Genomic DNA, 25,091 nt, shown 5'->3' with positions numbered 1-25,091 from the left:
TGGGATGTAACTGATGTGGCCCCCCATTTCAGTGATGATGGCATGAGCATTTGCCGAAACGTTTAAAATATAAAGCATGTCGCTTTTCACGTCTATTTGGGCCGTAATATTAGTCATTTAACATTTTAAGTCCCTGTCTGGTTTGCCTGTAGTGCAGATTCAGCTACTCTGTGTCTCGCTACTGGGAACTTTAGGTGAAAGTTGCAGAGTCAGTTTGAAGTCGTTAGAGATTGTTATCGTTGTAAATTGGCGCAGGAACAAGTGTAACATGAAACCGGAACAAAGAAACCGACAAATTCACTTCAGTGTTTGATGTTTGGGTCAGAATTGCTCACTTGATGCCGGTTTGTCGGTGAAAACATAAACATAAGTTGAAAACGTGGCAGAGTAGAATATTTAGTCAGGTTATTGACTCCGTTCCTGCTGTGGTTTTGATTCTACTTCGAATTTTAATCGCTTCAGGCATCCGACATTTCTGTGGTGGTTGGCGGTTTAAGTGTTTCAAATTTAGAAGAGGTTGAAATACATCATCAGTGTCTATTTATAATGTTAAGTGAAAACTTGTTGTTGTTGTTTTTAGATTTTTTTTTAGAATTTAGATTGAATTTTTGCTACTTAAAGTGCTTTGAATTTGCGATATCTGTCCATTGATCAGAAAGCGTGTTCATCGCCGCTTGCTGATAATTGGAATAAATTACTGAATATAGAAACACAAAGTTTTTGGTTCGTTTTTTTGCACCGAGCACAAAGCTTTGCAGTCACATATTTGTAGTTCGCTACAGCGAGTTGCGGCTAATAGAAAAATCCCTCGAAATTCCTTTACTTGAAACCGGTTATTTTGTCGCGTGTGAACGCACCTCGCATTGCGTGACTTCATCTGGAAGGCTTAACAATTGAAACCTGACACTAGGTGCGCCCTGTGTATGACGAACTTCAGTGTAGGCTCCATACATAAGTAGTTGTAACATGAGATGGGCAGTCGAGTGGTTGGAGTGTGTTGGTTTAATGCACATCCGATGGTTGAGTCACTCTGTCGCGATGGAATGTCCAGTGGTCGTTGTGTTGTGAAATGATGCAAACTAAACTTAATATGTTTTGGAAGGTTGATTTGGAGTTAGTAGATTACAAATATTGTGAACGCTGATCGTCTGCAACTGGTTTTGAGCATATTTTGATATTTGAAGACAGATCCGTCGGTCACCACCCTTTTACAGAGGCTGATTCCTGTAGTCTGATATGACATAATACTTTCATATTGTGGTGAAAATTCGCTCTTGATAGTGAAGCTTCTGTGTTGACAAGGCGTGACATGCAGACAAATTAATCATCGCGTTTTTAAGTGTCTCGCGTATTAGAAAAGATTCGTTTTGTTTTTTGCTGAAGGATGGCAAAATATTTTACATATGCGGACTCAGTTTTACGGCTTTTGTAAACAGATTACTGATTTTTTATCCCTTATTTGAAATTTAATACCAGGGCCTTATTAACTTACAGTTTTGTATCTGTAATCCTAACCAGTTTGAAATTATATGAACAGCATTAGAAAACTTGGTTTAAAATAGTCCATAACCTGCCGTACAACTGCCCATGGCCCAACCATGACTGTGTACCACCACAGGACTTATATATCTGGAATTCAGCGGTGAAAATCGGGTCGCAATTTTACCCAACGAACTGACGAGCCTTGACACGATCCGCGCTCTATTTGTGCAAGCATATCCAGGACTTCTCACTATGCCGATGTTGGAGGCGCAGAGACACTCACTTCTGCTCAAACACAAGAAAACTGGAACTTACGAAGAGATTGAGAACGTCAGGTGAATGATAGGGATTGGTGGGGTCATAAACTATGTGTGGAGTAAAATTTTCGTTTCTATTTTTGTTAAACTTTTAATAAATATCTCAATTTTTACCACCGAAACGACGTACCATTAATGCTGACGCTTTGGCCACTATGTATGACAGAAAAAAATAATTTTAAAACTGCGGACCCTTATACTATCATTGGTGTACCATAAACGAAAAGGGTTAGAGTTTTTGTACAATTTAACACATATGTATCTTGCATTTCAAGTTTAATCACGATGTGACACTAAAACTAGCGTTATAAACACTGTTGATGGCAGAAAAAAATAGTAATTGGTGTAAAATTAGGAAACCTTCTAAAATCATTGCTGTATAATACAGTAAAACTGAATCCAGGACTGTAAAATAGATAAATCAGGCCTCTTGAAAGTTTAACGAATAGTTTCTTGTCTTTATGTGAAGTTTTTACTTTACTTTACAGTCGCATCAAGGATCGGTCGGTAATACGAGCCAGACCCACTGGGTTATCGGGAATTCCCCTTCCGGGGTCCAAGAAGCCCGCCAGCCCCCAATCAAAGGGGAACTCCCCGAACAGCAACACAACAACGGGTCATTACAACAAGAACAACAACAGCAGACAAGCTACAGAAGAAATATCGGTTGTAGAAAGGAACCAGAAAAACCAGCAAAAGAGCGGACTTAAAGCGCCAGTCAAATCCCAGATAAGACAATGTCAGCCTTCTGCTATCAAACCACCAGGCTCGGCAGATAAGAACGGAGGTCGATTTATGAATGGGAAGAATAATGATGGGGGGAAAGTACCGCGCGGGAAAGCACCGTCACCGCCTCCCAGGTCGGCCAAACCCACCGTGTTGGAATCGAGTGATAATCTGACAGCTTCACCGAACGGGACTCTAAGCGGGAACGGGTTGGGAGGAGGGAGTATTCCGCAGAAGGGGTTCTCGTATATTCGCAGCGGATCCGAGTCAAACGATGCGCCGGTGCTGCAAGATGACGGACTCCCTCCCCCTCCTCCCGTGGTTGCCATGCCGACAGCGGATGAGAAGAAGACGATCAGGAGTCCACAGGTTTTGCCGAAACCTTCCAACCCGGCTCGACCGAAAACACCGACATACGATCAACACACGAGGATTGCAGCTTCAAAACCGCGAACGTCGGGTGTGAAGTCGCCCTCACAAATATCGCGTCTCCCTTCCAAACGCGATCCCGCCCTTTCTGACGCAACAAACCAACCGATGGCGCAATCTATCACGAAGCGGGCCTCCTCCCCCGAACGTCGCGCGACCATCAACGGAACGGGGGGGTCAGCGGGCTACTGCAGGGGTGGAAGGTCGTTTAGAGGTCAACAGCTCAAACCATTCAGCATTCCTCAAGTCCCCGATGTAAATGACGTCACGCGTAACAATGGCAACAAGCCGGAAGTGACGTCGAAACCCGCGGTGGCGCCAAAACCGAGTCCCAAGCGCGAAACCGTGCGCTCATCTTCCGACAACGAAACACTCGAGCCGAGTGTGACGTCATCGACCGACGAGATATCGGATGAGACGAAGGTGAAGAGCAAGAAGGGATTGTTCGGATTCAAGAGGTTGGTCGGGAGCAGATCGAGTGGGAGGAGTTCGGCAAAAGTTCGTTCGCAGAGTGAGGAGCGTCGAACACCATCTCAGGCCCCAACCCCAGCCGTCCCCGCCCAGCATAAACTCTCACCCCTGTCAACCCGCAAACCAGCCCTCCCCAAAACCGACCTTCTCTCCACGTTGCTAAGCAACAACGCACGTCAGGCCGGTGACGTAACGCGCAGGTTTGACGCGGCAGGGAAACCCCCCGACGTGGAATCAACGACGAGTTCTGTTCAGTCAGAAGATGACAGCAGAGAGCAGGTGTCGCGTAGCAACCACGCCCCAGCACTGACAGGTGTGTTGAAGAATGGGAGTTTAGTGAAAAGCACTTCATCCAGCTCGATATTATCCGACTCCGCCTGCAGCAATCTCTCCAACACACCTTCCCTTAAAACCAAGAAAGTCTCCTTCCAAGATGACGTAACAGTTTGTGACGCAAACGGCATCAGCACCTATAGCAACGGATTACGTCACTCTGACGTCAGCACCACCTTCGAACAATCTCTGTCGTGTGACGCAAACGATCGTGACGTCAGCGAAGTGCGACCTTGGCGAGATCGACCTTCAACCCCGTTTGATGAGAAACCGGCGTTTTCACCCAGACCTTCCACTTATCAGTCTGCTGTTGCCGCTGCGATACAAAGTATAAGCGCATCAACTCCTGTGCTCTCCACCAATGACAGAGCTCATCAAGGTCACGTGCAGCGCTACGAGCAATTCTCGTCCCCTGTGTCGAAGCAGGAGAGACACGAAATCCCGCATAAGGAGGAGTGGAGCCCACTACGCCGCCCAGTGGTGGCCGATGTAGCCCGAGGAGGTACCGAGATTGTTGCCCCGCCCACCTGCCCCACCCCCATGCCAGCTATGACGTCAAAGGAGGCTGTCATGTCTGACGTCACTCACGATTCGGGACCTAGCTACTTTCAAACCGGCAGAATGACGTCATCACACGTGTCAGGTGACTCGTTTAACCCTGATACACCCCCGTATTATGAGTGCTGCGAGTCGAGTGCCCCCCTAGCGCGGCCAATTACTCCCAATGAACTGCGGAGTGCTTTGACGCAAGAGCGCCACCCAATGGGTGAATTGGATGGTGATCAATCACAAGGTGGCAGCAATGAGGTATGTATCTTATACAATCGGTTAAAACTAATATTTATGTCCCTTTCCCCATTCCCTGAGGATTGGAAGCATTTTAAACTGTTTTGTTTTTACTACTTTTCTAAAAATATGACAATACAAGGATTTACAAAAACTTTTAACAAAACGTTTGAAATGTAGTTTCATGCTTTCTAATAGTTTGTCCTTAAGAATCCAAAAATAACCAGAACATTTTTATGGCGTAACTTTTATTCCAGTGTTTACAAAAAACAATCATGTGAGTAGATCAAATGTTGTGTATAGTAAATTGGTAAATAGGTTGTGGAATATATAAAATAGAAATAGACAACAAAAGCTATCTCTCTAATTAACAACTCTCTTTATTAGCATGCGGCTTTATTGCCAAATGTGACGTCACTACCGCTGAGTAACCCTACCGGATCGGATAGTTTGCCGTCCGAACCACCACAGCGTCCTGCTTCTGACGACACAACGAAGAAGCGAGTGATCTTAATGGAAAGGCAACTTGCAAGTCTCACTGGAATGGTCGAATCCATCATAACAAGTGTGAGTTGGCACAAAAAGCAATTGTTTCAAAAATAACTCTATTTTTCTCACTCTAACAAAGTATGACGTCACGCTAACATAATATGACGTCACCCTCAACGAAATATGACGTCACGTAAACAAATATGACGCCTCTTCATGCTGTGAACAAAGTTAACAGTGAAGTTTGTGACCACAGACCGACCACCGATCTCCTGTGCCGTTTCAAGATGACGCAGCGCCGCAAGTGGACGACATCGGTGAGAAACAACCACCACTAATTGGCGCTATAACACAAGAGGAAATGAAGAATCAGTTGCTAAAGCTGAGAGATACGGCTCATGGTTTGAAACAACAACTTGTGGATCTGAAACGAATTCAGGTGGGGTTTTGCTTGTGGGCATTGTTTGTGACTTCTTGACTTTGTATTTCAGTAACTTGAATTGATGAAATGCATATTACATGATAAAATTTTTACAAAATGATCATAAAATTCTGTTTAATTAAATTCGTTCTGCAACAAAAAACGTTTTTTGTGGCAGTTTGGGTAAAACACAAAATACAGTCACGTTTTTTTGCTTGTATTATGGGCCTGAAAGTTGGTGGTAATTAGCTTTCAGTCCTATTTATGTTCACAATTGTATCGGTATTAGACTTACTTAATGAACAGGGTTAAAACTATTGAAACTATTTAAGAATTTGGCGTGTGTTTTGCAGTAAAACGTTTCACAGTATGCCTTTTCTTAGAAAACACGAAACGAAAAAATGTTTACGCTGTTTTTGCCCAAATTAGTGTTTTCTAAAACTTTCAAATATTTCCACTGACTCCCGTTCTAATGTTTTCCACGCAGCGAGCGAACATGGAACACATGCAGGAGCTGGTGAACGAGAAAACACGTGATCTTGCTCAGTTCATCTCCACCACAGCGGGAGCAGCTCATCGTCCTCTGAGAGCAAGGAGGTTGAGATTGGATCAGGATCGACAGAGTTACGGGATGACAGCCACCAAAACTGAGAAGCAACTGTCAGATGTAGAGGCGGCTGTGGAAGAATTGAGGAATGAAGTTGTGGAACGCAGGTTGGTGTTGTGGTGTGAATAAGTTGACTCGTTTAACCTAATATGTATCTTGAGGTATTTGATATCATTTGCCTAAAAAAACATTTTTTAGAGGAAATGTACCAGATGTTATTCTGGCAGCAACAACTTGTAATTATTTGTGTAAGGCATATATATGTTTTTTTTCCTGAAAGCACATTTTCCAACGGAGATATTGATGTCAATTGGAAACCTGACTGCGTTTATTGCTCCCCTGGTAGCAATAACTTTAATTGAGTCGTTATTCCAATGCACTTAACTGTTCAAATGTTTCAGATGTGCCCTCAATACATCGATTTGATTTGCAACTTTAAACGTTTCAAAAGACCATGCAAAGCCGCTTTGGTTTAGTCACGACTCAATCAGAAATATTGCCACACGATTTCGAAATGTTATTGGGTTAAAAAAAACTACACTCTCCAAAGGTAAATAGAATTGACAGCAAGCCAGCTAACCTCATACTTTGTGTCCGTAGATGCCGCGTGAATGCGCGTGAAGTTGAAGCGCTCGTGTTGCAGCTGAGTCAAGCTGGACGGACGATTGCTCAACTTAAAGGTTGGTGGGGTTGAATTTTTTCACAACATGTGATGTTGTTTTGGGTTTGTGGGGAATAAATATACAAATGTATGCAAAATTGGCTTTTAGTTAAAGCAGGAAGTTATGGTAATTGCATCACTCTTGAAAATATATTCAAAATTATTCTCAAAATAATATGTACGTTTAAAGCTATATTATACAAATGGCCGCATTTAAGTTGGCAGCAGATAAATCTCATTGTTTTTGTTAGTTTTTCAGTTTACTGCAAACCTTTAAAAACAAATGTTACGGTATTGCAACCTTTCACCCAATTACCTTGTTGCTCTATTATGATATTAAATGCTCTTGTTTTGCGTAAACAATGCGAGATCATAATTGTACAATTGCTTAAAACTATGACGTCGACAATGGTTTGGCGCGAGATTCGCAAAACGGCATTATGACGTAACAATTGCGATGACTAACCGCGTTGCGTAGGTCGGTTGATTCTGTTGTGGAACAAAACAACAATAGTTTCTAAAATACAATATTAGATCTTCAGTAACTTTGCTATAGAGCAGGGGTGGGCAACATACGGCCCGCGGACAGTTTCCGGTCTTACATGATAATGTGGCCCGCGGCCACAGTCTGCCGCAATCCCCCATTACTTGCTTACTACGTCAAATTACAGTTGTAACGCACAGTAACGCTCCCCAATAGCAAAAAAATTTCCCGCCGTTGTTACCATTGCACCATACGTCCATTGTTACGACATAACTACCAACCTTGTGTGTGTCCTACTTTAACGGTTTTCTTTGTTTCCACACGTATAGCCTAGTTCAGGGGTGGGGAACCTGCGGCCTAAAGGCCACATGCGGCCTTTCAGGGCACTAAGTGCGGCCTTCGATGGCAAAATACATTTTTAAGATGTTGATATAACCGACTGCACCAGGCGCTGAAAAAAATAGACAGAAACGTATTTTTGACTTTATTGCAGATTATTTTTTGTTTAGTTCCAGGGCAGCGGTTTTCAAACAAGACCCATGTGGTCCCATAGTGGTACATAAAGCGATTTCCATAGTTGGGACTACCAAAAACTCCAGGTTCAGCAATTTCTAGGTTAAATAAATCCTGAATGTTGTAGTGAAGATGAAAATGTAGTGAGGAATTTTAATTAGCTGGGACCGTAAGTCCTACAAACTACGAGGAAATAGCAAAACGACCATTGTGTAAGTCAAAAAGTTTGAACATCACTGCCCTTGGCCTGGGAAATAGTCTATGCGGCCTACACGAGTGTCGATAAATCGTTAGGTAGCTTTTATAAACGAAAAGGTTCCCCACCCCTGGTTTAGGTGGTCAAAAATCCGTTTTAAATCACTGGATAAATACGCGATTAATGTATCGATTCAGGAATCCGGCCCGCCAAGTACTTCATTTTCCCATATCAGGCCCGCCGACTGGAGAAGTTGCCCGCCCCTGCTATAGAGTGTAGAGTACAGGATTTTTATGATATTGAGATATTTAGGTATTTGTTTATAACCTAATCCAGGGGTTCTTAACCAGGGGTGCACGCACCCCCAAGGGGTGCGAGAACTATTCCTTGGGGGTGCGGGAAGACTGAATCATGAAGGTTGGTTAGGTCTATTATATATACATACAAACACCCAGCGGGTGCGAAAATTGGTTGGTGATTGGAAAGGGGTGCAGCAAGGAAAAAAGGTTAAGAACCACTGACCTAATCGTTAGTGTTATAGAACAGTTTAACTAAATGCCATGTTTTGTTATATGTTACAGTCCGTACAACTCGCAATTAATTTTAGCAATTTATCCACCGACCTACATTTAACCTTGAGACGCAAAACGCCGACCTCTTGAAGGTCATGATCATACGCACGCCGCAATATACGCATTTGACCCGTACATTGTAATTGTGCTGGATAATACAGCTCTGTGACATCACAGTGCATAACAATCAGTGTTTTCGACTTTTGCATGTTCAATAATTCATCGTTGTCTCATCACAATCAGTGATTGTTGGGTTTCAAAGGCGTAGTGACCAGCTTGGTAATGTTGGATGCGACTTGCTGTTGACGAAAAACGCTCCGCAGCTATTTTAAGCGACGTTAGCAGATCGATTGCCAGACAAGAAGTTCTTGCAGCTTTGTATTAGGGGTTTAAGATTTTTTTGGCTTCTTAACTAATTCAGCAATATTTATACCAACGAGTTAGGCCAGATACGAGAAAGTTTATGCCTTGGTGTTCTGACGACCTGACGATGACAATAGCACTTGACGAAACGTGGTTATGTTTTATACACAAATACCGGCTCTAATTTTTAGCTCAGATTTAACCGTGCAAGATGTACCTTAGTTTAATTCTTGTTGTTTCATAAAAACGTTTTATAGTTAGTGAAGCTTTCAAACAGTTCTTGTATTTAGAAATATTTTGTATGTCCCATACCTTTTAAACGCCATTCTTGCAGATTAGGGGTTCAAGATGTTTTTTGGGCTTCTTAACTAATTCAGCAAAAGTTATTTGAACGAGATAGACCAGATACGAGAAATTTTTGAAATTCGTAGTTGGACACGAAACTTTTTAGTGATGAGACTTAAACTGTCGATATTTTGGGGACAAAAATGTTTGTCACTTATCCTTTCAAACGTCATAAAAACGTAGTTTTCCTATTCTGTCGTTTAAATCCACAAAATGAAAATTTTCGTTTACAAAAGCAACAACGCCTGGACAGCTGTAACAACAATCTCATCGTAATTGCTGGTTGTTTCGGTTTGCGCAAAACAAAATTCCCAACTTTCCGCGTGACCTGTAGTGAAATGTCGACGCCCGACCAAACCCATTGTTTCACATTCCATAAGCATTGTTGTATGACGTAATAAGGTGCACGGGACGACATTTGTTCCCTGGTTGAAAAGCAGTCACGCGGAACCCTACAGATGAGGACAGAACAAAATCTTTTTTCCCATATACAGCAGAGTTCTGAACCCGGAGTAAATTTACGTCTAAAAAGTAAATTCCTGCATGTGTTTGGGTAAATTTAGGCTGGTACGGGTTTTAGCTCTACAGATTTAGTTTTGTGAGAAGCTTGAGAGTGAAACTAATCTTCAAAAACATGTCAAGGGGTAAACGAGAAACAAAGGTTGAATTTCAGCTTTGAAATCTGTGCATGTAGAAAAAAGTTCCAAATAGAAGGCTGACGGCTATTTTATTCTGCTCAGTAAAAAAACTTTCATCATTTGACAAACATATGAACTGCAGTTAAAAGTGGTTTAACGGTTTAGAAAAACATTAACTTGTCGATTTGAAAATGAGGCGCATTTATTATGAAGTTTGGTTGACAAATTTCAACTTGATTTGGACAGGATGTTTAATCTGTCTTTGTTGGTTCAGTCTGCGTTGTGCGTTGGAGTTTAGTGAATTACAAGACCGAAGGTTTGGTGCCAGGCACTACATTTCCCATCAGTAAATCTTCATCCAGTCAGCTTCATACAAAGTAAACATAGTGGTTGGAATATGTGCAGTCTGATGCTGCCCAGCAATACAAAGCCACAGTAATGTGAGGTGGTGAACCGCTAGCTGCCAGCTTTTAGTCTGTTTGTACTCTTGTAAATACTAGACCTGTCACCAAACAGCGTCGCTGTGCAGTAGAATAGGAAATATATTCTAATTTTTTTACAAAAGTTGTTGTGTACTTTATATTTCCAGTGACTGTTGCTTGCTTCTTAAGATAAGTTACATTGGTTATTTTGTTAAAGTATTTCACCATAATCTGTTTCGATGCTTGTCAGTATTTAAGCGAGTCGAAATATTGCGTGGGTTTAATACAGGAAATGTTCCTTCCCATGCAAACACAACAAAGCAGATAACCGCAGAAGCTTTGAGTTGCTTCAATGAGGCTAATTCAAGTACTTGAAACAAAAAGTCGATAGTGCTTCAGTATGAGAATGCGTCGGTCGTGTTATACACGTGTAGACTGTATGTCCCCTGCACAAAGTTCGATTAGTGTTGTGTTATATCAAGTAGAAGCAGTAACTTCCTCGTAGCAGGTTTGACCGAATTGTCGGTTGCTTAGTTGCAGGTCGTGTCAAGCAGGAACTTTAATTCAGTCAGCTCTAAGGTTAAATATTACGGTTGAACGGTTAAATGCAGAGCTTGGTATACGAACCTTGATACGGTTAAAGGCATAACTTAATACAGCAATGACTTTAGAAATAGACACCACAATTAGCTGGAAATTGAAACTAGACAAACTATGAACGAATCAAAAATAAATAAATTGCAAATAACAAGAATACACGCAGAAATGACTATACTGTACTGAAGAAGCAAGTTTAAAATTGTAACAATGCTTCAATGTAAAATATCATTCACCAAGTTTCGTTACGTAGCAGCCAACAAAAGTGCTGACGTTGACAGGCATGAGTTAAGAAGTTTAGGCGTTCGAGCATGCAAAGATTATGTTAATTAGTTTGCTCATCCAGTGAAGCAATTAAAATAATCAACAAGGAAACTTTGATGGATTCCTGTCAGCACTTTTACGTAGCCCCCTGTGGAATTCCGCCAATAACCAAAGTTCGGCTTAAAGTCCACGAAGATTAATCCTCGCGTCAGCAAGATTGGAGATAAGAAGGCTGGTGAAACAATATACAGGGGAAGCGATTTGCATAGCAAGCAGCATAGCTGGAAGGTTGTGTACAGTTAAGCAACTTTAAATGAGGTGTTGTGCTGGGTAAGGAACGTTGTTGCAATACTGGTGATCAGTTTCAAGCTTTAGAATTATGTTTAAGATAAGTTGTTGACAGAAAGAACACTTAAAACTTTAGACATAAATGGTTTTATGACACAAGTGTAAAGTCTTGAAAAAAACAAAATTTATTTTCTACAAACAAATAAATCAAATAACGCATAATGTGAACAAGAATCGTAATACTTGCTAAATATATTCAGCTGATGTTTGTATTACAGAATTTAAGGGTTCACTTTCGCTCAATACTGCGTTGCAGAACACACACTGTCGTTGTGAGGTCGCCCCCGAACAATCGTTTGCGGTTATAATGGTGACGTAAATCCACTTCCAGTCCGCATTTTCTGACAGTTTCCTTTTTCGGTTCGAGTCAGTTTATCAAGGTTACAGCATAATGTGAAATATTGTGGTAATATGTTTGAATTGAGCTCAAATTATGACGAAATAACATGACACTGAGGAACTTTAGATTTCTACTCAACCAACGCTTTTACTGAATCAATTGTGACATCACAATTTCAAACAGGATATAGTTTGTACGTAGCTCGAGAGTCGAATTGTGATCAAAGCAAAACAATGTTATTTCAGCATCAAACAATTGTTGTTTAGTTTGGACAACAGTCATTGAAATCAAATGTGAATATTCTGTGTGTTTTGAAGGCTCTTATATTTACGCAGTTGGGTAATATAAAATAACACTGCCTTTGAACGAGCCTGTGAGCGTACATATTATGACGTCGACGCGGGAAAAGCAGTCGTTTCTGAACAGGTTAAGGGGAACCCCCAAATCATTGCGTAGAAGATTGGGATTATCTGCAGAAAATGTGGAAACGACGAAAGGAAATGGATTTGATTCGCCGAGCAGCGGACCAAGGTCGCCGGTGAAACAACGAACCAACAATAAGGATGAGTTTTATTGCAGGTAATTATGGTGATGTACGAGACGCGGATTTAATTATGACCTTGATACCGCACTGCTGTGTGTTTACATTAGCTAATACATCAACCGGAGCATCTACTTCTTGAATGTATAATACAAGGTAGTTTTCTGATTCCATTACCCATTTTTATACTGGTATCAAACGCGTTTATATGTTTAACACTGAGAACTAACAGATTGGGCAGTACTTGGGCGCCTGACAGGCAACATGCTCATTGCCGTCTTGTCAAACTATTGTATATTTAATAAATTTTAAGTGTGTTCCTTCAAAATGGCCTATATGTAATGTGATTTGGCACTTGTATTTCATTTAGGGGTTTTTTCTTGCAGATTTTTGGGCGAGCGAACAGTTTACACTTTGAAACCTGAAGATTGTTACCAATTTGCGCTTGACCTTGAGAAAAATACGTCGGAAAAGTCGTTGACCAAAGCGACAGTGAAAATCGGGTCAAAATCTCTAGAGATTTCGTACCAACCCCCTTCCCCAGTGTTGGTGAAGCAGAAATCGAAACACGGTCTCTTTACTCCCCCGCCCGGATCACCAGGATTTCTCCGCAAACAGAACAGCGTTTCATCAAGCCGGACAAACAGCGACAATTTTTCACCGTTGTCTCCGCCCCCTGCTACCACAATTTTTGACACGCCCTATTACCAGCAGCGGATGACGTCAGTTGACGATTTCAGCGTGTTGACGAAAAGTAGGGGAGAGTTCAACAATAATCACCATCACCTTGCAGATAGCGAGATGAGCCCGGGGGAGCATTGCAACAACGTGTTCGATGTTTTTCCCCGGCAGAGAAGTCACACATTCAATGGACCGCTGGACAGTCACACAACAGGGGCATCCCCGGATAAGGTGCTTCTTCACGACATTGCTTACTGCGTAACATTGCCAGTTCGACCTCGGATATTTTTGCTCACTTCGCGGGGTCGCGACGCCCTCACGTGCCGCGCATTGTTGTTTGCGCGCCGGGATAAAGCCGAAGCCTTGAAACTTTCGCTCGCGTCGCAATTCCAGCAATCCTACTGGGAATGGCAAGCGAAATGTCAGCGCAAGATTTCAGTTTCGCCCACTAAATGCGATATAAGCCCGGCTGTCGTCGCAAGGTTGCAAAGTCTCAGCAACTCCAGCGTCAGTGACGTTAGTGATGATGACGTCAGTGTTGATGACGTCATGACGGAGGAGGAGGAATCCCAGCACCGCGAGTTTGTTCGACGCGCTTCGTGTCTTCCTAATCCGGACCAGCTCAGTGTCGGGGGGAATTCCCTTGAAATGTTTGAGGACCAGTTGAAGTTGTCGCTTAATAATGCCGAATCGTAGCGGATTATTTTGTGTGTTTTTTGACGATTGCAGCGATTTAAATGTTAATGTGTTTGGTGCAGTGGAACAATGTGTCATATTTATATTTAAAACACAAACGACAAGATTTTTGTAGTTACAATGTGATTATTTTGGTGTCAAACAGATAAAAATTTTTTTACTGAAACTAGCAATTTTATTTCTGCACCAAAAAATAGCCAAGTTAATGGAAGTAACAAATAGTTTTAACAAACATTGCAAGCACAACGACAACATGAGCAATATAGCTTGAACCTTATTGCACTTTCCCCTACAACAGACATGGGATCAGCCGATATCTTGATTAGTAGCAAATCCGGTTTACGGTCTGTATTGCAAACACTTTCATTGATTTTCCCGTAAACTCTCCCTACCAGCAATATACGCGTTTTACCTAACATCCAATCATTTACTGCTGTTGTTTCGTTTCTTCTCGCTCGCAATAAAATATTACGAGGTCGACTAAAATTGTGACGTCACAATCCGAATCAGAAAGGTAAGATTTCTATGGCAGTACAATTTTTTTTTAGATGTTTGGAATTACGAAAGCAGTATTAAGTTTATGAAAGCATCGAACCAATACATGACAAGCTGTACACACTGTTTCGACCTGGTGTCCATCTCTCGTCACCAGCTGCACTGATTATACTTTATTGGTCGAAACAGTGTGAACTGTCTGCAGTTTATGACAAGTTTTATTGAAGAATTCAAAAGCATCAATAAACTTTTTATTAATAACTAGAGTTCAATTTCGCTAAAAAACTTTTGTATATGTTTCAGCTATTGTAAATAGTTTTTCCATTTTTTTATCCTTATATAAGTTATTGCTGCCAGGCATAATATTAAGTTTATAGAGCTCTTCTGGCAAATGAATTTTTATTCCGACGTTTCGACGTCCCATATGAAGGCGGCCTGTATAAAACGTCGAAACGTCGGAATAAAAATACATTTGCCAAAAGAGCTCTATAAACTTGGTTTTATCCTTAATCACAATTTGTGCAAGTTCCGTGTTCGAAGCAGTGAAGCAACCTGCAATGTCATTGTTTGTTTTTTCAGGCTTGTTCCCGAATTTGTGCGAGGAACTGCGCCACGTGGCGGCGGCAGAGAGCGAGGTAATCTACGCTGAAGAGAAGTTCAATGAGGCGGAACCGACACGCCTGGATGAGCAGCTGAAGAGATGCAAACAATTGACTGCGACCCTCTTCACTCTCAAGAAGTAATTGATAAAATATTTTACTAAATCAACAACTCCCAAACTTTTTTCCGCGAATTCCTCACTTAACAATTCAAACATTCTCAATCCTCCCCAAAAGACTACATAGGAGATGCTAAACCACACAAAGATCATTGAAAGTTGGGCCTTTTATCAACTTCACAGGTTATATTCCTGGCTTAAAGTGTCTATTTACAAACCACATGTAAAACTTAAACTAAATTCCTTTCCTTTAAGTAATTCCTTAAGTTAACATGAGCTGTATAAGAAATAATTCCCGCGAATTTTGGGTGAACATACGTTAATATTGATTGCGCAGTTCACTTCTAACGAACAGACTTTTTTTTTGATTGGCACAAATACCTTTTTTAGTAGCGATCTTTTACTTGGTTCTGTAAGCATACTGTAAACCCGTATAAAAGTTATTCGGAATCTGAAAACACGTTTAATTTTTAGGTACACTATTCACGGTTTTGAATAATTTGAGCAACAAAATCAGAGCCAGTTTATTTGTGTAAAACATAACGACGTTTCGACAAGTGCTATACTTTTAATTTTCATCTGAAAGTTCGGCAAACAGTGACGGATGTGAAACAAGCTTTAAAACTCATGTTAATCTTTTGTCAGGTTGGCGACAGTTCAGGAAGCCCGCAGTAAAACTCCGGTCCCGCAGTTGCGCCCCACGACCCCCAACCCTCTAATGAACCGGAACCCAGGCTACGACGATCCCACAATGCAACACGCGAGAGTGTTTGATGACGTCAGGAGGGTTCGAGTTGACAACGCGCGACGCATGGAGAGTATCAAGGTGGGTGAATACCCTGCTTGCGTCATATGTTGATAAATGTGGGGCGGTAGGGGAATCCCCTCAATAATTCTCAAGTTTGAATTTTGTAAAATTCGTTTCGGCCCAAAAACAAGCAATGAAAGTGAAGTACGTTTTTGAATTACTTGAGACGGATAAAGTTTCTTACAGAATTTTGCTTTCAATTCTAATACTTTGTCATGGTTAACTGTTGAAAGTCAATAGCTTTGATGCACTTTACAGCAATAATCAAGTAAATGTTTAAAAAAAAACTTTGCAATTAATGGCGTTTAGTGTCATGTATTTTTCGATTCACGTGTTAAAACTCGTGGTTGAAAAAAACATCACTTCAAGATTGTATTTGAGCAAAATCACAAGTATTTGAAAACTGGAAACTTGGCTCGTTTCTTTTCTGTCCAAATAAATTTCTTAACCTCGATTTTGAAACAATATCTTATTTCCATTCTCACCCTTTTACCCAGTGGCCGAAAATTTATATTTCTATTAACCGCCTGTGGGCGCACGGGCGCACTTTGACCTTAAGTGACCTTGTCACGTGTTCAGGATGCCGAGATTAGCTGGAATCGGCGCCGGAAATTCATCCGCGAGTATGACGCGAAAAAATTCGAGAAGGTGATTTTTTGCGCGGGTCGACTTTCCAACTAACCTTCCTCCCTCTCTCTAACTTCTGCTGCATGTGAAATGTGCGATTCGATCTTGTGTTGTTTGCTCTGCACGCAGATTCGATTTTTAACCGAAATATTCTTGTGTAAATAAGCTATTGCTGTCAGGCATTATATCAAATTTACAGAGCTCTTCTGGCAAATGTATTTTATTCCGACGTTTCGACGTCCTATACAGGTCGCCTACGCGCATTCAGTGTTATTTACCCTGATAAAGGCGACCTGTATAGGACGTCGAAATGTCGGAATAAAATTACATTTGCCAGAAGAGCTCTGTAAATTTGATTCTTATGTGTTCTGACAAACTTGTGTGGTTGCTATGAATACAAACAGTGGTTTTTTTAGTCAGGTTAATCTTATATTTATGTGGTGGCATTACTGACTTCCTAAAAACTTTTTGGTGATTGCATGAACGTTTTAAATAACCGTTGCATAATATTGGGGTGATTCGTCGTCTTGTCCTTGAATTTTTTGTGTGTCCTTGAATAGCTTTTATGTCTTTGTTTTGAAACATCTAACATCTGTTTGTGCGAATGTTAACCCTGTTTCTAATCTGGTCAATCAACCATAAATTTTACTGCTTCTCAAAAAATTCTATTGAGACAGTTTTAATACGGATTATAACATTTTTGCGGTGGGCATTTGTGTGGAAGTCGTTAACACAAAACCAAACATTATCATCTGTTCCCAATAACGCAGCAGAATTGAGTGTTGTAAATAAGATTAAAAATACATTCGGTAAAAAAATATTAACCAATCTAATTTCCAAAATTTTTCAGTCGTTGGAAATCGCTGAACGCGCTTTGAACCGAACCGATTACATCTCACAAAACGAGCAACGACGTCATAAGACCTTGCTTGACCTCTATAAGCACCGTGATGTCACAGAGACCAAACAGGAGAGCAATTTAACGAGTAAGATTCTCATTTCTTGTGTTTGTTTGATGTTTTGCTTTAACTTAAAACATAACTAAAGGCATTTTTATGATGAATCGCGATAAGTCACTCTACAAACAGATCTAATTTTCTAAAAGCATGGATAAGCTTCAGACAGTTCACACTGTTTCAACCTATAAGGTCTCATCAGTGCAACTGGCGCCGAGAGATAGGCCGTATTGGCTAGTGTAGAGAAAACTGGCTCACTATTGCCAAGCAACTGCTTGGGAACCAAAGTGAAGTCGGCTCACAGATCTAATTTTGCTTTTTCAATAATTCTTTTTATTTTACTTTCAGATTCCGATTCAAGTTCCTTAGAGTCGCTGCCCCCTCCCCCTCCGCCAGTGGAGGCAACTTACCCCCACAATGCCCCAAAACCCGCCCCCAACCCCACTTCCGTTCTTCCACCGCCTCCGTCAAATCTCGCTCTTCCCAACAGCGCCCCTGGTGGCGACAACTACGTGGTGATTTCCCCTGACGGGGGTTACACGAGTTCAGACCCTTCCCCGGACCAACGCCGCCCAAACTCCCACGTGGGGTCGCTACCCCGATATGTTGACCCCTCGCAGAGGTCACAGCGAGGTTACGCAGGGCCGGGACAGCCCCTGGGCCGTTCCCATAGCAATTACGCGAGGGTGCAGGACGGGTACGGGGGTCAACAAGGGGGTCGTCACACCCCCCTACACATGGTTGAAAGGTCAAGGTCGGTCACCCCCCAACACTGGGCTGCGAGACCAACAACTCCACGTCACTTTATGAGTAAGTTCAATCCAAGAGTTTGATATGATGTAAATATATTATATACAGTACACCTCGGTTAATCCGGATTCGGCTAAACCGGATCTTCACTTAATTCGGACAAAACTTGAGATACAAATGATTTGTAATATAGTAAAGCTTTAACTAATCGACATCGGTTAATCCGGATCTTCGCTTTATCCGGACAAAACTTGAGGTACAAATGATTTGTAATATAGTAAAGCTTTAACTAATCGACATCGGTTAATCCGGATATTCGCTTTATCCGGACAATTATTTTGATCCAAACGGGTCCAGATTGACCGAGGTTTACAATTTAACACGCAGATACCAATATATATTTCAAACTGATATAGTTATTTGTCTATTTCATGTTTTGTTTGTGTTGTGCTTTGTAGTGTACTCGCGAGTTTAAATCGGATCTGTATTTCAAATTCCTGCTGTGGCTTTACAGTTTGCAATCCTTGACTTAACTGATTCAAGAAATCTTATTTTAAATGTTCAGATGAAGTGGTCCAATCAGCGTACGACACGTCAGACGACGAACGTCATCGTTACATGGAGCAACAACATCAATCCGCTCAAGCTGAGAAGAGTCAGAGATTGAAAGAGCAATATTCGAAACTTCAGATGCTGCAGCGCAAACAGAGGATGGTCAGTTCGTAGATATGATCATAACATACAAATACCGAACCACTGTAGCTTAAGTCACATTCCTGTGATTTAAATCGGTGGTCGGCAACCTTTTTTGTACGGCGGTACATTTTTGGAACTAATTTTTTTCGCAAACCGGCCTTCAAAAAACAGCAATTAAATAGTATAAATTAATTTACCATCTCCGGGATACATGGGCAAAATGTTTTAAAGAATCAAACCTGAAAACTATATGGGCCGGTAACGAACTCCTTGCTGACCGGTACTGGCCTGCGGCCCGGTGGTTGCCAACCACTAGTGGCTGATTTAAATAACATATAGAAGCTTTCAGTACACTTAAATCAGCTTCAGTTTACTATGGTTGTTCCGTAACTTGAACCGCCTGTGTTGAGCGCACGTTGATTCAGGACGATGTCTGTAAAAGCAAAGATTTTGAATAAAATATATTTAAATGGCGTTGTAATTAAAAGTGGTGGCAGATCTTAACATTGCGACTGGTTTACGCTAATGTTTCTTGTTTGCAAGGTTAGGCCTAAAACATAGCGGGGTTAATAAGCTGCAGACAGTGCACACTGTTTCGACCTATAAGGTCTCATCAGTGCAGCTGTTGACGAGAGATCGGCCGATCTATTAGCTTGATGCTTTTAAATAGCGGGGATCCATTTAAATAAAGATCCCTGAAATATCCTAAAATAAAATTAGTTTTTACAAGTTTGTTGCATTTTAGGTTGAGAAGAAACACGTCCCAAACCCAAAACACAAAACTTCGTCAATTCCGTCCTACCAAGTCACAAACATGCAAGCCAAGTCGTCCGACGTCTAGAACCGACCAATCAGCGCTGCTCACGTGACGACCACGTGACGCTGTGTCATGGGAACGAGCTTTTGTTGAGAATTGTGATACGTACTTCAAGTTGACACAAATTATATGATTTCCCTGTAGGGCTGGACCCAAGTTTTGTCCGCTTGTGGCGCTAAAGTTGTTCAAGGGTTAGAGACGGAAAATGCGGCTGGTTTGAGACTATTGTCATGTGGTGTAAAAGTGTGTGCAGCGAAGCGTGGAAGATGTTTAGTAGAGGACAGGTCAAGGTCAAAGTTGAAAAGTTGTGTTGTTGTATTGGGCTCGAAATATTTCGGGAGAATTCGAAGGGTTTGTTGCAATAACTTAGTTGATAATCTACTTTGCTTGAAGTTTCAAAAACACGCTGTTCTTTGTTTTAATGATTTGGAATGTACGTTCCAAGAATAGTAGTGACGTCATAAGTGCCCTTATTGCGTCACTTCGAACCATTATTTTCGCTTCCCAATGTCGATTTTGGAGATTTTAAGTCTCCACTTTTAACCGGTACTTTGCATTTTATTAAGTTGCCTTCGCTCGCAGTAACTTGCTTCCAGTTCGTCACATGCACTGTCTTCATACAAATATTTGTGTGTGTGTGAAAATCGTTATTACTGTTTAAACTTCGCTATTATGTGCTTTGCCACTTGCAATGCTGATGCCACAATAAATACTTTGCCACAAAATACCTAAGCTGAGTATATACAGGATGACATATTCAGATGTTTCAATTTATTCTGTGTAGGAAGCAAAATACAACCCCTCCATACAATCACAGTGTAAAGTAGAACAGCAAGCACAAGAAATAAGTTGCATAACTTTACAGTGGTAGGCAGATTGTTGTAATGCAGTGGTTCTCAAAGTATGGGTCGCGCTGTGATGATTCAATTCTGCCAAACGAACTTTTTTCATTTCGATTTTCAAGTATTTTCAATTCTCAGTCATGACTGAATTATTGTATCATAGGCATTTTATGTGGCTTTATCTTAGTAACCTTGGAGTATTGCAGCATAAGTAAGTGGTTTTCTGAGAGTTTTAAAAGCACCGTAGCCAAATACAGCCTCACTCGACAACGCTATGCAGCAAAATGACCCAATCATTATAGCATACAGACTATAGCCTTCCAATTTTCTATTACGCACACGGCGATTGTAACACGTTAGCACGGGGAGTGATAGGGGGTTAATTATACGAAACTGAACTTGGAAAGTAACAGTTTGCGTTTAAGGATGATAACTATTCATACAAAATAAAAAATACATTTTTGTTGTTTGAGGCTTGGGTCGCAAGATGTTCATAAAGCTCAGATTTGGCTCGCGGTCAAAAAAGTTTGAGAACCACTGCTATAATGTATGACAGCAAAAACTTCACTAAAGCTTATGCCTTACAACCAGTGGTGGGATTCAGCCGGTTCTATAGAACCGTCTCACGAAATTTTATGAGATTAGCAAACTGGTTAGCATTACTGGTAACTGTCAATGGACTTTTTGTAACAGAACCGGCTGAAAAATATGACTTTTGTGATAGAACCAGGTGACAAAAGTTTGAATCCCACCACTGCTTACAATGTCTTTGTGTTGTTAGGAATTGCTGTAAAACTTCATAATAATAAAAATTGCAATAATGTTTGAGCGAATAAACTCTTTCATGCACGTGATTTGTATCATCTCATTCATTTTGTGATATCTGGCTATTTTCATGCACACAATACGGACTTCACTCCACAGAAATCGCTTGCACTTCCCGAGCAAGATGCTCAGCAGCAACATCCGGTGGTAATACTTTGTATCCAAACACATTCTCTTGCCCAGCAACACGAGTTAATATTCCAAGCCGCTGTAGTAAGCTGAATGCAGCAGTCGGAGAAAACTTAAAATCCTCAGTATGTTCATCGTTGAGCGCCATCAACCAGTGTCGAGCAGCGCTTGTAATCTCAGCCTCTGTGATGTAATCTCCTGGAAATGTGAGGAGTGGTTAGGTATGTTTATAAACAGAAATTGTGATGAAACCAATGTGGATAAATACACATCGTGAAAAAATCAATAAAAGTATAATCATCTTTTAAAAAAACTAATCTGTGCACCTGGCTGAAAACAAGTACCTTGGATGATTAGTTTTATTTTGCTGATTAAAATGTAATACACACTTGAAATCACAATGAAGGGTTTCCAACAGTTCACACCGTTTTGACCCAGAGATCTCATGATGGCAGCTGGTGACAAGACATTGGCTGTACAGGCTAGTGTGGCAACATTATGACACTCCAGTTTGTGGGAAGTAACAGGTTAAATGCCTCACGACATCTTATGGCCATCACAACTAAGGACAAACCACTACATCTTGTCCACTCAAAGTAGGAGTGCCTAATTTTTCTTACCTGATTTAGCCAGACTGAGAGCAGTTCCGTACACAATCAAAACTTCTTTGAGCGACCTTTCAAGTGATCTGTTCACAGTGTCCATCACCAGACCTGCATTGTTAGCAGTGCTTTTATAGTAAAGCATGTTCTTCCATTCCAAGATGTAACTTTTTCTCTGGTTTTTGTACATGGCAAATGACCTACAAAATAACTTTTTTATATCAGACAAAAGAAACAGAATGTCTGTATGTAGGTTGGTGCAAATTACATACTGGTAAAATTTGGTCTGTTCAATGTAACACCAATTTAGAAGGAAAACCAAACTGACAGGAAATGACAGATGTTAACAAACCATCATGCAGCTTATTTAATACATATTGTGGCAATAAACCAATGATCTGCTTTTTAATTAAAGTCTGACAGCAAAAAAATGATTGCAGTAGTTGGTAAGCAATAACCCAAGTAATTCTATGACCTGAACTAATGTGAATATCCCTTTTTGCCTTGTAACAACTTTGTGTTTTCAATTTATGTCATTACCATGATGAAGGTGTCTCGTATTGGACATCGAAACGTTAGCATATTATAATAAAGACTGCTGGAAGAGCTAACAATTTGTTGATACAATATGCCTGGCAGCAACAGTTTAATAATGTGAATATAATCTGACACCCATGGCAAGGGACTGGAATTTACGAAAAATAATATTTCTAATTTGTACAAAAAATCTACAAGGCTTTACCTGACAGCAATAAATCCAACAAAACATAAAAACACCCAAATAAAGTCGAGTTTCAGATTTGTCATCAAAGTCATCCACACATTGAAGAAAGCGATGAGAAATGTTGAAGTTAGCGAGACGTTTAAAATCCATTTCCTCCATCGAGGAATCTGAACTCTGTGTTACCAAATAAGTGAAGTCATTTATGTAACATCTTGACTAACAGAGTCTAACATTTAATATTTTTATGTAAACATAGGTACATACCTATTCCAATGTTTTTAAAATACAACAACAACATGCACTTTATATAAGCTATTGCTGCCAGGCATAATGTCAATCTTATAGAGCACTTGTTGCAATTGTATTTTTATTTCGACGTTTCGACGTCCACTGTACTACACACATTCAATGTTATTTACCCTGATGAAGGCGACCTGTACAGTCTGAGTAAAAATACATTTGCCAGAAGAGCTCTATAAACATGCACTTTGCCTGTCACTTAACTGAACCGTTATCACAGATAAACATCAATAAATCAATAACATTTTTTAAATAAGAACTCACTTTGCTTCTGGTAAAAGAGATTCAAAATGGTCTTCAGGAATATCTTTAAAACCTTTTAAAATCATGTTGTTTGAGAATTTGTTTCTCGCTCCAACAATCACACGCTCATATAGCATTCTGACAAGGTAAGAAATAAAAATTAAGCTTAAAAGTGCACAAATTAAAATAATATTCTTGTAAACAGACCAAACATTTTTTAATAATTAGGAACTTTACCACCAAACAGACATAAAATTTATTTTACAAACCCAGTGTCATTTTTTGATTGGAATTCTCCAGCTTCAAATGTGACTTTCTTTTTTCCATAAACCCAAAATCTCAAAAATGCATAATCTTTGTGATTCACTTCAACCTGCAAGAACATTTCAAACAATATGGCCGTAAAATATTTGATGACCCAAGATATGAGTGTTTAAAACTTAATTTAATTCCTCACTTCAATATTTCCATATTTATGTCGCTTCTTGAGGCATTCCTTGACAATATGCCAAGGAATTTCCTGATAACCAGCTTGGTTGAGGAAAAATGCAAACTGGGTCATAAATGTAACTTCCTCAAGTAAACTTGATTCCGACATTTTTGCCGCAGGTAACTTTTCTTTTGTGTCATAGTTCACACTGACGCAACGTTCAGCTCGGTCTGGGTCAATGCAGCGGAATTTGAACATCAAACTCTTTGCCGTCTTGTGGTGGTGAAGTAGCATGTAACTTTCAAGAATATGACATGCTGCAATAAATGTTTTTGGCCAAGTTTGCGTGGCACCTGTAAAGAAAGTTACTGATAGGTTCATTACAGGAACAGGTTTTAAATTTGTCCAAAGGCTGGTTTAAATATTGTCTCATAATTAGTTGCTTGTAACCTGTAGTGGGATTCAGCCCCTCGCGCCGATTCTTTCGAACCGCCTCACGAAATTTTATGAGATCAGCGAACCGATTAGCAATACTGGTTACTGTCTAAGGACTTTTTTGTAACAAAACCGGTTGAAAAATATGACTTTTGTGATAGACAAAAATTTGCTGACAAAAAATTTGAATCTCACCACTGGTTGTGGCTGTAAACAATTTACCAACTTTTCAGTTATATTTAATAAAGATACGGTTTCGGCCAATCAAATTGGGTTGAATTTAACAGTCTGTATCATGCCAGAAATCAGTAACAATGAATATACCAAGTCATGTTACAACCACCAACCTGCTGATGATTTTGGGTGATGACATAAATAACTTCCACATAATTTGTGTATAAGTTCTGATCTTCTAATTGCAAGTGGATCCAGTTTTGCTCTGCTCACATCTTGATTTGGTGGGTTGGATGATTTCCATGATAAAAATCTCACTTTGGTGCCAGGTTTAAAACTTACAACAAATGACTGAAAAAATAAAACACAAGTTTTTAAATAACACACAAGGGCAACAACAAGGCACCCATGTACTCACAGAATGCAACTATATAAACTACTAATGTAAAAAACATTTGGAAGTTGAACAATAATAAAACAACACTTACAGTTTGTGGTTGTTTAAAATCAACATATAAGTGCCTCCGGATTCCGCGTCGAAAATTTGCAACGAGCATTTCCTACAACCAACTTGTGTGTTTAACTGTTCATTTACAACTCACACATACTACAGATTTCAGTTCATTGCCAACCTACTAATTCGCACAAAAGAGACCCCACCCGGCGTATCCCGAATTACATACAGAGGTCAACTCGTCAACACAAAAACGTAAACAAATTAATAATATTTCTATGTTGTTTTGTCACGCTTGACTGAAAACGCAAAAGTACAATCACCGAGCCAGGTAAAGAACCTTT

The 25,091-nt window shown here is 40.4% G+C and overlaps 3 protein-coding genes across 4 annotated transcripts in view; 2 read left to right on the top strand and 1 right to left on the bottom strand.

Annotated features, from left to right (window-relative positions):
* LOC145204038 (uncharacterized) overlaps positions 1-20,314 on the top strand; it is a 46,524-nt gene extending 26,210 nt beyond the window's left edge. Inside the window, exons 5-17 of one of the 2 annotated variants that reach the window (XM_080076445.1) lie at positions 1,619-1,817; positions 2,288-4,565; positions 4,932-5,111; positions 5,290-5,472; positions 5,942-6,168; positions 6,662-6,741; positions 14,797-14,956; positions 15,581-15,761; positions 16,323-16,391; positions 17,221-17,356; positions 17,675-18,136; positions 18,642-18,790; positions 19,518-20,314. In XM_080076445.1, coding sequence (XP_079932571.1) covers positions 1,619-1,817; positions 2,288-4,565; positions 4,932-5,111; positions 5,290-5,472; positions 5,942-6,168; positions 6,662-6,741; positions 14,797-14,956; positions 15,581-15,761; positions 16,323-16,391; positions 17,221-17,356; positions 17,675-18,136; positions 18,642-18,790; positions 19,518-19,613 — 4,400 coding nt within the window. In that variant the 3' untranslated portion in view covers positions 19,614-20,314. The remainder of the gene's footprint in view (positions 1-1,618; positions 1,818-2,287; positions 4,566-4,931; positions 5,112-5,289; positions 5,473-5,941; positions 6,169-6,661; positions 6,742-14,796; positions 14,957-15,580; positions 15,762-16,322; positions 16,392-17,220; positions 17,357-17,674; positions 18,137-18,641; positions 18,791-19,517) is intronic. The other variant, XM_080076446.1, reaches the window with a different exon arrangement.
* LOC145204045 (uncharacterized) lies at positions 6,748-14,208 on the top strand. Its single transcript, XM_080076452.1, has 2 exons — positions 6,748-12,383; positions 12,732-14,208. Exons 1-2 carry the CDS (start codon positions 12,193-12,195, stop codon positions 13,720-13,722), a joined length of 1,182 nt encoding a protein of 393 aa, XP_079932578.1. The 5' UTR covers positions 6,748-12,192; the 3' UTR covers positions 13,723-14,208.
* Positions 20,315-20,345: 31 nt separating the features above from the next.
* On the bottom strand, positions 20,346-25,019 carry LOC145204043 (transmembrane protein 143-like). Its single transcript, XM_080076451.1, has 8 exons — positions 24,782-25,019; positions 24,467-24,644; positions 23,712-24,037; positions 23,524-23,627; positions 23,276-23,392; positions 22,730-22,885; positions 22,006-22,187; positions 20,346-21,583 (listed from the first exon to the last, which is right to left on the bottom strand). Exons 1-8 carry the CDS (start codon positions 24,848-24,850, stop codon positions 21,345-21,347), a joined length of 1,371 nt encoding a protein of 456 aa, XP_079932577.1. The 5' UTR covers positions 24,851-25,019; the 3' UTR covers positions 20,346-21,344.
* Between the last annotated feature and the right edge of the window lie 72 nt (positions 25,020-25,091).

The sequence above is a fragment of the Phallusia mammillata genome, chromosome 8, assembly GCF_965637545.1.
Source record: "Phallusia mammillata chromosome 8, kaPhaMamm4.hap1.1, whole genome shotgun sequence".
Taxonomy (NCBI): domain Eukaryota; kingdom Metazoa; phylum Chordata; class Ascidiacea; order Phlebobranchia; family Ascidiidae; genus Phallusia; species Phallusia mammillata.
Note: the sequence above shows the minus strand (reverse complement) of the source record. Positions and strands in the feature narration are given on the sequence as shown.